At 46.4% G+C, this 12,740-nt stretch overlaps 1 protein-coding gene across 10 annotated transcripts in view; it reads right to left on the bottom strand.

The window, feature by feature from the left end:
- Positions 1-12,740, bottom strand: part of kifc3 (kinesin family member C3) — a 43,835-nt gene that overhangs the window by 10,077 nt on the left and 21,018 nt on the right. For 9 of the 10 annotated variants that reach the window (XM_084926609.1, XM_084926618.1, XM_084926541.1 and 6 more), the window contains exons 2-9: positions 8,544-8,664; positions 3,708-3,850; positions 2,872-3,028; positions 2,672-2,757; positions 2,056-2,121; positions 1,079-1,228; positions 716-997; positions 382-555 (exon numbers count right to left, since the gene is read on the bottom strand). In XM_084926609.1, coding sequence (XP_084782735.1) covers positions 382-555; positions 716-997; positions 1,079-1,228; positions 2,056-2,121; positions 2,672-2,757; positions 2,872-3,028; positions 3,708-3,850; positions 8,544-8,625 — 1,140 coding nt within the window. In that variant the 5' untranslated portion in view covers positions 8,626-8,664. Of the gene's footprint in view, positions 1-381; positions 556-715; positions 998-1,078; positions 1,229-2,055; positions 2,122-2,671; positions 2,758-2,871; positions 3,029-3,707; positions 3,851-8,543; positions 8,665-10,106; positions 10,292-12,740 lie in introns of those variants that run through there. The other variant, XM_084926566.1, reaches the window with a different exon arrangement.

The raw sequence follows: 12,740 nt of genomic DNA, 5'->3' as shown, positions 1-12,740 counted from the left end.
GCATGCGGAGAGGAAAAGGTGAAGCGTAGGGGTTAACCTGGAAACTGGCTGATCTGAGGTCTGCTCATAGGAGAACCTCATCACCTGCCTCGCCACACCACAGGTGAAGAAAACGTCTGGCTCACATCAAAATGATTTATTCTGACCCAACATCATGTATTTATGGGAATTTCATAGTTAGAAAAGCACTGAACAAAAACAGACTTCTGCTCGTAACTCCTCTCCAGCTCGTCTCCTTCACGTTCATCGAGCTGCCGGTGACATTAAAGAGGAAGACGAGGAGGAAAAGGCAAAGCTGGCTTCTGCAGGTTGGGTCATGCAGCACTTCTGGAGCCTCTACGGTAACCGGACGAGCTGACGTGCGACTGCAGGTGAACTTACCTGCGTCCTGAGCTGAGCGCAGGTCCTCTGCGACTCGTGCAGCTGCGTCTCGAGCTCTCGCAGCAGCTGCCTCTGCGCAGAAAGCTGCTCCTGCAGGGCGTTGTTCTTCACCTGCAACTCGGCCACAGCTTTCTGAGAGTCCGCCGACTCCACCTCCACCGTCTGCGTCACATACTGAGGAACACCAAACAATTAGAGCCGATTAGATTTAGTTTCCACCCAAGACGATGCTTCATTCTCATGGTAGAGTTACTCAGCTACTTCAGATCTAATGGAACTCCTGAAAAACTGAGGGCATGAATCTAATCTGCTTCAACCTGACCAGCATCCTCACTTTGACTCTGGGGGGTGTCGCTGCCTGTCTGGCGAGCTCCTCCTCGCACTCCTGCAGCCGGAGGGTGAGTTTCTGCTCAGCCTCCCCCTGCCTCCGCCTCGACTCCTCCAGCTGCCTGCGGCTGTCGTCCAGCTGCCGGGTGGAGTCGTCCAGCTGCCGTTGGAGGGCCTCCGTCCTGGAGCTTTTCTCCAGCAGCTCTCTCTCCAGCTCAGCTAGCCGTCGCTCCCTCTGCCGGGCCTGGGTCTCCCAGCGGGACACCTCCCTCTGCAGGGCCTCCGCATCCTGCAGCACACAGCGAGGAGTTTAAACTCGTCAGCACACCTGGAGCAGGCTGCTGAGTGAGCCCACGCACATGCACGTTACCTGGCTGTGGGGGCAGTGGCTGCAGCTGCAGGTCTCTGCAGCAGCATCGAGCTTCTGAAGCTTTGAGCTCCTGCATGACTTCAGCTCCTGCTTCAGACGCTCATTCTCCACCACCAGCAGCTCCAGCTGCTTCTCCAGGTCTGTCGCCCCCTAAAGGACACAAAGACACACAAACACCTTAATGTCTGTCAATCAGAGTGTACCAACATTTAACACAGCTGCACATTAGGGTCCTCACAAAGGCCGGCCCAGCCTCCTGGCAAAATTTGAAATGATGTAAAAATGTGAAAAATAAAGCCGTGTGTTTGTGGCCACTGTTTTTGGGCAAAATGAAACTGGTGCTGTGTAGTAGGACGTTTGTTTGATGTTTGCCCAGGAGGGACGCATCAACCTGGCAATCAATAAAAATGATTTAAAACAAGTGAAAAACATTTTTCCTGTACGTGAAACCCGACCTTCTAAAGCTGACCACTTATTGAGTCGTTTTATTAGGAAAGTGTTTCTCTCATTAAGCTCCACTTCCATTTACTGAGACGTATGAAGTAAACAGTCTCCTGAATCTTGGAGAGTTTTAAAATAAATAAATAAATAAATCAGGAGGGGAAATTTCCCATTAATCGATAACATCATGACCACATGACCGAGTGCTGTCTCACTTTCCCTGGCTGGACAATGAGGACATTTGTTCTGCAAAGCAGGAACCTTTTTTCCAAAGTCAGGATGTTGTTGCATAAAGTCAAACACTTTTGTTGCAAAACTGGGACATTTTACTGAAAATGAGTCGTTTTTGTCAAACAGGAGCAACAGGGAAACTGCATCCAGCCCTCGTTTTGGAACAACCTTCAGACGAGCTTCAGGTTTTGAGTCAGGTTAAAGTTTAAGATGTGGGTCCTAGGACTATAGCATGCAAGTGTCCCCACACAGACATAAAGACGCGCGCGTGCGTTTTTGAGGAATATGGTCCAGCAGGGTCTCACCAGTTCAGAGCGAAGTCTCTCCACCTCCTGGGTCTGATCCAACAGCTTCTCCTCCAGCTCCTCCACCTGCAGATGTCAAAGAACATCATTAAAAGGTAAAAAACAAACTTTTAACCCTGTTTTTATATCTTGCACGTCTCAGTTAAACATGTCCATTTCAAAACGCGCAGGCTCAGCTGCAGATCGCATTCGGATCAGCTTTCTGCTGAATGTCACGACACGGATTCGATAGTTGGGATCTTTCCGTTTGTACCGTGACGTGTCGCTGAGCATGAAGCTGCAGATCGGATCGGCATCTTCGTTTTGTTGATGTAACAAATTTGTCCTGAGAATAATCTCATCGCTGATCAGAATAAACTATTAGAACTTAAAGATCCTTCGCCTGAATATTCATGTTCATATTCATTTGTTCAGTATTGCAGCAGATTCACTAACAGCTGTCTGTAACACCACTAAATCCTGCAAACAGGAGCTTCTAAACAAATATCAGAGTTGCAGACCGTCGTGTTACTCACCGACTACAAGCTAGCTGATATCGTATGTTTGTGTCCCCCTAAAGCATTGTGGGAAGTGTCAGGCCTGCCTTGTTTGATCGGCGGGTTTCCTGCAGACGTACCTGTGTGCGCAGCCGAGTAACGAGCTGCTCTTCCTCTGGACAGCTGAGACGATCCGCAGGGTCACTGGGCTGCACCACCCTCACACCTACAAACACACAGACGCGTTTACGTCACTGCAGAGGACTGCAGGGCCTGCCATCTTGGAATAAAATGAAAGATCAGTCGCATCGAATGGAATTGTCTTTCTACAAACACTGACCGTTGGGCGTCTCTGACGTCTGCTCCTCCTGTAGCGTCTTAACGCCTCCACCCGTCTTCTCTTTGACACTTTGCTGCAGCTGCTGGACCAGCAGGTGGCGGGCTACTTCTTCAGAGTGAAGTCGAGCCTGAAACTCGCAAACTTTGTCCTGTAGGGTCTGAAAACACATGAGAAGCACAAATCAATCAGCGGCAACAGTTGTCCAGGCTGTGCAACTGATTCTAGAAGCTCACAACAACGTCTACACGGTCACTACGACCTCTTCCTGTCAGAGACAAAAAGGGAAACGCTACAGAAAAATACAAAAGAAGAAGAATCTACAGTGAGCAACAAGGACAGTGAAGGTTTTTACGTTGGCAGGAGTCCACCAGCACGACCAGGTGACCCTCTGCAGATGAAGAGGGCATGAAAAACAAAAATGGAGGAAATTATGGATGGACAATAAACGAGGAAAACCAGAAATCTGACAGGTGGAAGACAAAGAATAAAAGTGAACATCTTTTATAGTCTGGGCCTCATTCGTCAGTCTGTTGCAAACGTTTGCGTGTCGCCAACGTCACCTGACGGAGCAACAACACTCAGAGAGCGTCAGCAGTCGTGTCACAGATGTGACGAGATGTGACTGCTGACGCTCTCTAACAGACAGAGGCTCGGTCAACTGAACATTGTCACTTTATGCTGATGTCAGCTGCGAGTCAGCGCCGTCGCTGCAGACATGCCGCCGTGCAGCATGAAGTGAGCGCGCTCAGTCGAGCCTCAGTTTATACTTTTACGGCCGTTAACTTTTAAGACTTTTAAGTCTCCTGATTAGTCGATTGTCTGTGCTGGTCGTTTACCTGGATAATCAGCTGCTGGCTGGTCGCGCTCGTTTCACTGAGCTCGGCGGTCAGAGAGGGGCGCTGCGAGAAGGCGGTGCTTGGCAGAGAAAGGAAGGAGCCGTCGTCTTCACCATCACTCATCAGGAAGTCCACTGAGCTCGCTGCGGAGACGCGGGAGACACAGCTTAGTTATGCGACGTCACGTGTTACTCAGCATCATTTCCATTTAGTAATGAACTGTTTTTAAAGTTAAAATTAAAAGTGCATCTTCCAAAAGAAGAAGACACGGATACTCCGACTGAACTTGGAAAAGTCTAACAATGGCTCGATTGTTAAAGTTCACGTGTTAAAACCTCATTGTGAAATTAAACTATGGTCCCACCTTGATAAGCTCAGAAGAAAGCACCTTCTGAGTGGGTGTAAGGTAATCTATAAGCAGATTGTAAGTGATCAGTGATTATTGAGGTCACAGCGAGAAACAAGCTGAGCTCCTCTCTCTCAGCTCCCGTTCTCCTCCTGAGTAAACCTGCAGCTCCATGGAAACCAGTCCAACCAGATAACTACTGATAACAGCCACTGACACATTAACCTGCTCACAGGTGTGTGTGTGTGTGTGTGTGTGTACGTCGCCACAAGTTACTTTAAGTGTGTGAGGCCTCAAATCTTATCAACCTGAGAACAATCCGCTCTCTGTCGAGCAAATCAGAGTGTACACACACACACACACACACACACACACACACACACACACACACACACACACACACACACACGTTTTCATACCTTAGTGAGGACATCTAATGGGGAGAATGCTTTCCTAACCCTAACCCTCAAAAACAAATGCCTAACACTAACCCTCAGCCGTAACCTAACCATAACCTAGTGTAACCCTGAAAGTAAAACCACATTTTGAGTCTCAAAAATGCCTTAAAACTTGTGAGGACAGGACTGTTGGTCCCCACAAATATGTTTAAACAGGTACACAAATATACACACAAACCCGTTTTTCCATCTTTGTGAGAACCCTTAGTCACACCTTGACTTGGCCGCTCCTCAGGGATGAGAATTTCACACAGACGGTTGAGTTAAACGACTAAGTTATGTGCCGCTTATTTAATGAAAGACACAAAAAAGAGCCGCTTATTCTGCAACACCTCGTACAATAGGCCCGTGGTGTGTTAACCAAACGTTGTTTGTGAGGAAGTAAAACAGAATACCGCTAAAAGAAAAAAAAGACTGTCAGGGGAAACTATTGTTGTAAGCTACAGGAGCTCACTGCAAAGCAAAGCAATGTTCAAACCGCCTCCATCTGACAATATAGTGGCACCCATCACTCACATGACTCCAGCTGGCAGACATGAAAACAAGTGTGCTGTGAAACTGTGTATTACTTTATTGCAAAATTGGGCACTGACGGTCAGTGTGACGCCCAATATTACAATACAAAACAACAGGAACTAAAGTCTCGAGCTATTCGTCTCTTTTCCCTGATTTTGTTTGAATTGTTTTTCTTATTTGTGCTTTTGCTCCAGGTGAACAAAGGGCCAATAAAGCAGTTTAAATCAGCCAGTCAGCTGTTCACCGACCTTCAGACATTGTTTTAGTGTTTTCTTGTCCAAGTTTAACATTCAGAGCTGCATCGTGGACTCAAACTGAGCAGAAAACCTGCTTTAAACCAAATAATGACGGATTAGAAAACAGGATTACACAGAAGTACTGCGCGTTTGCTTTTCCTGCATCACAGTAAATGTTTACACATGGAAGGAAAAAAAAAATGCTGAAACCTCAGCTCACAGGTCCAACACGCTGCTGACGTGTTAGCAATTACAGGTCTGACAGTCCGCATTCCTCCAGCCTCCAGTTACACTTTCATATTTCATCACTTGGTTGCGATTTTGAGTATGACCCAGTTTGACAGGGAAATACTGCAGCGTCACTGCCTTCACCTCAATATCCCTCAGCCTCTATAAAGCGTTTCAGCAAAGAAGATCCCACTGACCAGTTTTGTTCTGGCTAAATAATCAAAAGAGTTTTAATGGAGACCTTGAAGAGGACATTGCACAGTAACCAAATCCACGTCAGTATCCACCCTGAATTTCACAGACGGCGGCTCATCACCACTTTGTTTAAAGCCTTTGTTGTTTGGCAACAGACAACCTGCATTTCCACCACAGGAGGAACCCACAGTCCAAATGAAACTCCAGGGAGAGAGTTTCATCACCAGGAGATTCCTTTCCCTGGGTGGGACTTTCAGAGAGAGAAAAAACTGCAGGTTTATCTTTCAATAGATGACAAAAGGTGAAGTTGCTGACTCGTTAAAGTAAAAATGCCCCCCTCCCCAAAAAAGTATGATGTGCTTTACATGATACCTCCCCTGTCTTCATAGCCAGCCTTAAAAACTAACAACAGAAATCCATCCATCCATTTTTACACTTTCAGGGGCAGAGATGCCCAGACCTGCCTCCCCTCAGCCACCTCCTCCTCCAGCTTTCCAGCAGGGACACTGAAGCGTTCCCAGACCAACCAAGATATAGATCTGCCCTGAGGTCTCCTGCCAGTTAAACACCTCATCTAGGAGGCACTCGTGAAGCATCCCGTTCAGAACAACCAACTGAACTGTAGCAGTAACATCTCTAAGGGAGAACCCAGACACCAAAGTAATTTATGAAGATTCTCAAAGTTTTAAAAGTGAAAGCACTGCACAAACCATGAAACAGAAAACTCTAATTTAAAAGAAGTGGCGTCTAAAGTGTTGCTGCTCGTTTGCCAATCAACCTTCAGTAAATGCTACCTGAGCTCCTGGTTCTCAGTCTCAATGAGCTCAGATATACACGTCCTAAAATATGTGACGTATGCTGTGTGCAGAATATTTCTTCATTTGAGCTTCCCCGAACAAAAGACTGAAAATCGCCCCGATATCAGAGCAAATGATCAACTCATTACACTCAAGTCAGGAAATCACAAACAGGAGACGACAGACGAATGAAGCGCCTGGATGTGTCAACTCAGCGGGGATACAAATCAAAACGGTGCATAAAAATTCAGCAGAGTGCAGGAAATATATATATATATATATATATATATAGATATAAATAAATAAATAAATAAATAAATAAAGGGGTGCAACGATGCACAAAATTCACGGTTCGTTCAGTTCGATACTTTGGTGTCACGGTTCGATATTTTTTCGATACAAAAAATGTTCATGCCTTTTTAATTTGTCATTTATTAAAATTATGAATATATATTTTAACTCAAAAGTACAGTTTTTAAATTTAATGTTGCTGAAACAACAACGTAATAAAAAAATTAATCTGATCGAGAAATCCCTCATCTTTGGAAAAGAGAGTTTACTACAGAGAAATGGCTCTTTCCAAAATAAAAGCTATACTATACGCTTCTTCTGGGCTATATTCTCAGCAGCATATTAAACATATCAGGTCCCCATAAGGAGAATCCTGTGCTAATGGCTGTCTAAATGACTCGGGTAAAGTTTGAAGCATGCGTGCTTGTTGTTTTTGTCTGCTTCCACTTGTCTTTGCACTAGGATGCTGTCGGAGTAAATGTGCAGTCATATTCGTTGTGTTCCCACTAGTGCTGTCAGCGTTAATCTGAAATGACGTTAACGCCACAACGCGGCAAATCTCCGTTAACGAGCTACCGCGGATCGCCCCGTGTGTGGGGCTGGACGGTAACACGTTAACGAGCAAACTGCGCTAACGCACTAGCTCCCACCAATGTAACTGAGCATTGCGTGGCACATCCAACATACTGTTTTACTTTTGTCCATGACGCGCTTACCTTCAGGGTCATACGTCACATGAAGACCAAAATAGTTCCAAAGGCCAGATCTGAATGAGGGTGGGGGAGGTTCAATTTGCCATGTTGCAACGACAGCTTAACTTCTGTCTCGCTAGCTTGCCCTACGCTCAGTGAATCTGCGTTCAACTACTCCGCCTAGGCTGCACTGTCGAGCGCAGATCCACTGAGCGCTCAACACAGACAGCATCGTCAGAAGGAAAGTTGATAAAGTAAATTAAAAATGTTGTATTGTTCGATACATATGCGTACCGAACCGAAAGCACTGTATCGAACGGTTCAATATCGATACGAGTATCGTTGCACCCCTAATATTTTTTTATATCTATCTATCTATCTATAGAGAGACACACACACACACACACACGCATCTTCTTTTATTTTAAGCAGTTCAACAATGACTCAAAAGTCATTCACCAAACTTTCTTGCAGCAGTGCCAAGGACATGATGAAACTTGCGAGCAGGTAGAATGAAAAGTTTTAAGCTGATATTAATTTTAATCCAGAGGACATTTAAGTTTTTATGCAGCAGGAATGTGAAGCAGCTTACCTCAGCTTTTTCCACCTGCTCGCCCGGTTTCACTCACAATAAACTGAAACTTGAAGTTTCAGACACAAGTTTTACCGACATTATGAAAATAACTGCAGGTTTGCCCTTTCCTGTAATCGCCTAAACCCTCATTCAAACAAACCTGGAGCCCTGAGCCTCTTTAAACACACGGCTGTGGCTGAGGGGGCAGAATGAAAGTCTGACGAGTGAACAGGAGAGACAATAGCTGCAGTGTTTGTTAACCTGATCCGGCTCTCCGGGGACTTGCGCTGAGAAACGAGCAGCTGAGAAAAACACAGCGAGCAGCAGTCAATAAAGCAAACGTGACGGTTTCAGCTCACCTGTCCCCCCCACTGACAGTCCCAGGATTCCTCTGACCGCCGAGCTTCATTCATACACACAGGTATGACTCACCTCTCCTCCACACACACAGAAAATATGCAGCCACGCTGCTGTTTCTTTCCTGAGGTAGGCGGCTGACTCACCATCCAATGAGAGGTCTTTCTTCCAGAGATCCTGCAGGCAGGGGGCGTGGCCGAGGTCCCAGGTCTTTCGTGTGCCGAACATGACCGCCGGGTTGACCAGAGCGCTGGACCGCTGGACCGGCTGGAAGCACAGAGGGACAAACAAAGGTTAAAAACAAGAAGATGTGAAGATAAAAAGAGCAGCTTCTGCTGCTGAAGTTTATTCTTGATGGATGGATTGCATTACAGCGCCCTCTGGTGGCTGGTTGAGATAAGCCCCACCCCCTTTTGTTTGACCCAACAGGTTAGGAGCCAAACACTTTCACATAACGTTTCTCACACATTGTTTCCTGACATGTTAAGCGCTTTAGTTGCCACTTCACCATCAGAGCCTCTCCATCAAACGCTCCATCATTCCTGCTTTAGTAGATACGAACGTTTATGTGAAACAACTTTGCAAATATTAGCTGATATCAAATATTATTTAATATTACACACGTTAAAACCAGACGTCTTGATGCAGGAGCAACCATGCAGGCAAGGAAATCTCAAAACTGTGAAACTGAATCTGAAGAAGTCACTTGGATGAGTGACGAAACGTTTCTGAAACGCTACGTCCAGATGAACAGAATCAACTTTTTGGGATTAAAACCAGACGTTTCAAGAAACGGCAGCAGGTAGGCGGACTTTAATCGTCTGTTTATGTGTGAGAGCCAAACAGATGGCAGTTGCCGGTTGGCTGTAGTACCTGGTTGTAACAACAGGTGGAGACTCATTGTGTCACCAATCGCCTCCCACCTGAGTCTTCATCAGCGTGGCGTGACTCGTGGCGTATTTGGGCTCACAAGTGGCACCAACCACTGAAAAGTTGTGGAAAACTCCAAAGTAACCAAACTAACCCAATACTGAAGGTCTGACTAAACCTGCCGCCATCGCACAGCCACCTCCATTTATGCTTGCTGTTACAGCTGCAGTATTCTCCTGAACAGTAGGTGTCGCCACTCAGACAAAATCTATATCAGTGCTGATATAGGATGAGGATTCATCAGAAACAGGAAGTACAGAAATTGCAGGGAGTTTTCCACAAAGTCTCATCTTTTCAAACTGTTGAAACACTGATCTGTGAATCTCCGAACTTCTTTAATGATCACTGAATTGCAGTAAAAACCGACAACCGTGCACTCGTGTCTTCGATCCAGCTGCAGTGACAAGAATCGAGAATCTGCACGACGAGCAGAAAAGGTGGCTAACAACAGCAGATGTGACGTCAGTTTACTTCATCTTTGCCGGACAGCAGCCGATCCGGACGTCAGTACAGGATGAACACCAGAAAAGACTAATGAGCACGTGTAGTGGGTCATGACCACTAAAGCAGAAACACACCTGTCAACTTCCACAGAGCCGAGCAGGAAACGTCTTTGAGTGAATCCTTCCTGGAAATATCAGCGATGGCGACACACGACGAACACACACCTGGCTGACTCGTTTAGGTAACATCCTGAGGCCTTAAGCTAAGTTGCTTACATTAGCATTCTCAGTTCAGACCTCGACATCACAGCCCGTCGGTCTCCCGTCCCGTCTCACCTGCAGCACTCCACCAATCAGCCGACAGCCTCCCTCTCTAACAGCCTCCGGTCCACAGCGAGCTCTTCTCTCTGAAGGCTGGACGTAGCGCTGTCGGTCCAGCCAGCTCTTGTTGATCAGCATTCCCACCCAGCCCAGCATGCTGCCACTCCGCACAGCTGGTCCCAGTCACCCATTCACTCTGCACCAGCGACCGGCCGCAGTCTCAGGTGGGACATGTGAGACAGGCGGTCAGAGCTTCCTGCTGCACGGCAGTCAGTTAACCCACCTACAGCCTCACCGCCACATCACCTGCAGGATTACCAGCAGCTGATCCCAGAACAGCTGATCGGGAGTCTCTCTGGTCAGGATGAGCCAAGCGTGAGCGTAATCTGTTAATCCGGAGAGCAGATGGCCTCGTTAACCCTCGAGTGACCGCAACTCACACGTCGTTAGCACCAATCACACCTCAGCTCGTTTACGTTAAACTTCCAGGAGAAATTTTCAACACCACAGGTTTGCCTCCACCTCACAAACCGGTTCTGTGATTATTACCTGATTATGTTTAACTGCAGGATTCTCAAAGTTCTACATGAACATTTTAGCCGAGCTTTTTCATTCTTTTTCATCTCAAATGCATCGAAAGGAAAAGTTTAAAGAAAACAAACTAATGTGGATCCAGCTGGATTCAGTATCGAGTGGACGACATTGTCTGCTTACAAGGAATGAAGAGATGACGAACATTATCAGGAGAAGCTTCATCCACTCAATGGACTCAAGTCCACTTAAGCTCCAAACTACCTGCCGTCTCCAGCACAGACTCTACAGGACCCCTTGCTGTAGTCCAGCGGTCCCCAACCCCCGGGCCTCGGTCCGTGAGTCGTTTGGTACTGGGCCGCGAGAGTTGAGGCTCAGGTGTGAAATGTATGGTTTTCAGGGTTTTTAAATCGGTTTTCAGCGTTATTTTGTTATTATTTTTATCATTAACTCGGTTTTCCTTGGTCTTTTCACGTGTGTTATGAATAAATCTTCTTTTTTTCGGTACCGATACTAGTTTTATGTTGTTGTATTTATCCGCGACACCTTAAAGGCCGGTCCGTGAAAATATTGTCAGGCATAAACCGGTCCGTGGCGCAAAAAAGGTTGGGGACCACTGTTGTAGTCCAGAGGTCCTCTGACCCTGCTCAGTAATCTGTTCATAGCCCAAGGTCACTGTGATGGATTAATTCTACCATGGGGAAGGTTAGATGCACCTGGTATCACTAACAGATCTTTATTACAATTATGTACAATATTAAAAAAATAATATTTTGCCAGCGGCTAACACACCTTCTTGGAAAGCAAAAGGCCGCTGGATCGATTCCAGCCAGACACAAATCCCATCTCTGGAAGGTCATCAGAGTAAAACTGCTAAAAATATATTTAAGTTACAGATACAGATACGTGGGCTCACAGTGCAGATTATCCGCTTTAATTTGAGGGCATTACACAAAAGAAAGCTGGGCAGCATCCCAAAAACCTGCACAGGTGGGCTTCATTGCTTTTGTTATTTCTTCATCATTTGAGCAGGTAAACCGTATGAAGGGGATTTGAACTGTGGCATTTAGATTTGGTAATGGTTCTCTGAACCCACAACATGCAATCAAAGGAGACGTGAACGTTAGCAGGACCACAGCTGATCGTCACAGAGAGGCTCAGCAACACGAAGAGGCCTGAAAGTCCAGAGAAAACAGAGGCTGATGATCACAGGATCCTTTCGAAGGTAAATCGAGCCAAGTGAAGACGGAGGAGAGAGAGGCGATCACGAACCAGAAATCAACGCCAAGAATAGAAAAGACACAAAACGAAAAGAACATGGAAACCATCTGGGCAGGAGCATATGTTCGGACAAATGAAGTTAAACTGCAGTGGAGAACACTGCGAGCGTACACACGAACGCTTCTAATAACATGGCGGAGAGGTCGAGAACCACAAAACACAACAAGAGACAAAGGCCAGCAGGAGACGCTCGGAGCGGAAACGCGGTCGATAAACGAGCACTTAGGCCGAGAGTTTTACTCATCCCGGCGTGCGGCTGACCAATCCAGAGCCGGCCACAGCTCCGTTTCCTGACAGCAGCCAGGCCGACGCTTTCCCGCTCACAGAGAGCAGCAGAGCACGTACAGACAGATGTTCCAGCTGCCTGGTGTGTGGAGCTGATATTTCAAACCTACAAGTTAGGAAGGAATTACACGGCTGGAGCTGCTGACTCATGCAATGTATGGTGAAAGTGCAGATTAGCGTGTGTGCGCACACACACACACACAGTATATCAAAGCTTTATTAATGCTGACAGCTGCTGACACATTTTTCCCTGCACACAGCAGAGCTCACATTCAGTTATCACACTGCCAGTTATCACAATACACACACACACACACACACACACACACACACACACACACACTTTAACCTAATATTAACCTTACTTTAACCACAATGTGCTAATATAACCTTAGGCTAATGCCACTTTAACCCTCACATAAGGTTATGTTAACCAAGGCACCTGCTTAAAATGTGAACGTTCCCTCATCATCAGTAAACGAGTAAAAGATTACAAGCATTTAAACAGCCAGCGGATTTTAACAAAGCGTGTCAGCTGATACCTCACGTTCA

Source organism: Perissodus microlepis, chromosome 1 (genome assembly GCF_051167445.1).
Source record: "Perissodus microlepis isolate ML-2025 ecotype Zambia chromosome 1, ASM5116744v1, whole genome shotgun sequence".
NCBI lineage: Eukaryota > Metazoa > Chordata > Actinopteri > Cichliformes > Cichlidae > Perissodus > Perissodus microlepis.
The sequence above is the reverse complement of the archived record's forward strand: the minus strand, read 5'-3'. Positions and strand labels throughout refer to the sequence as shown.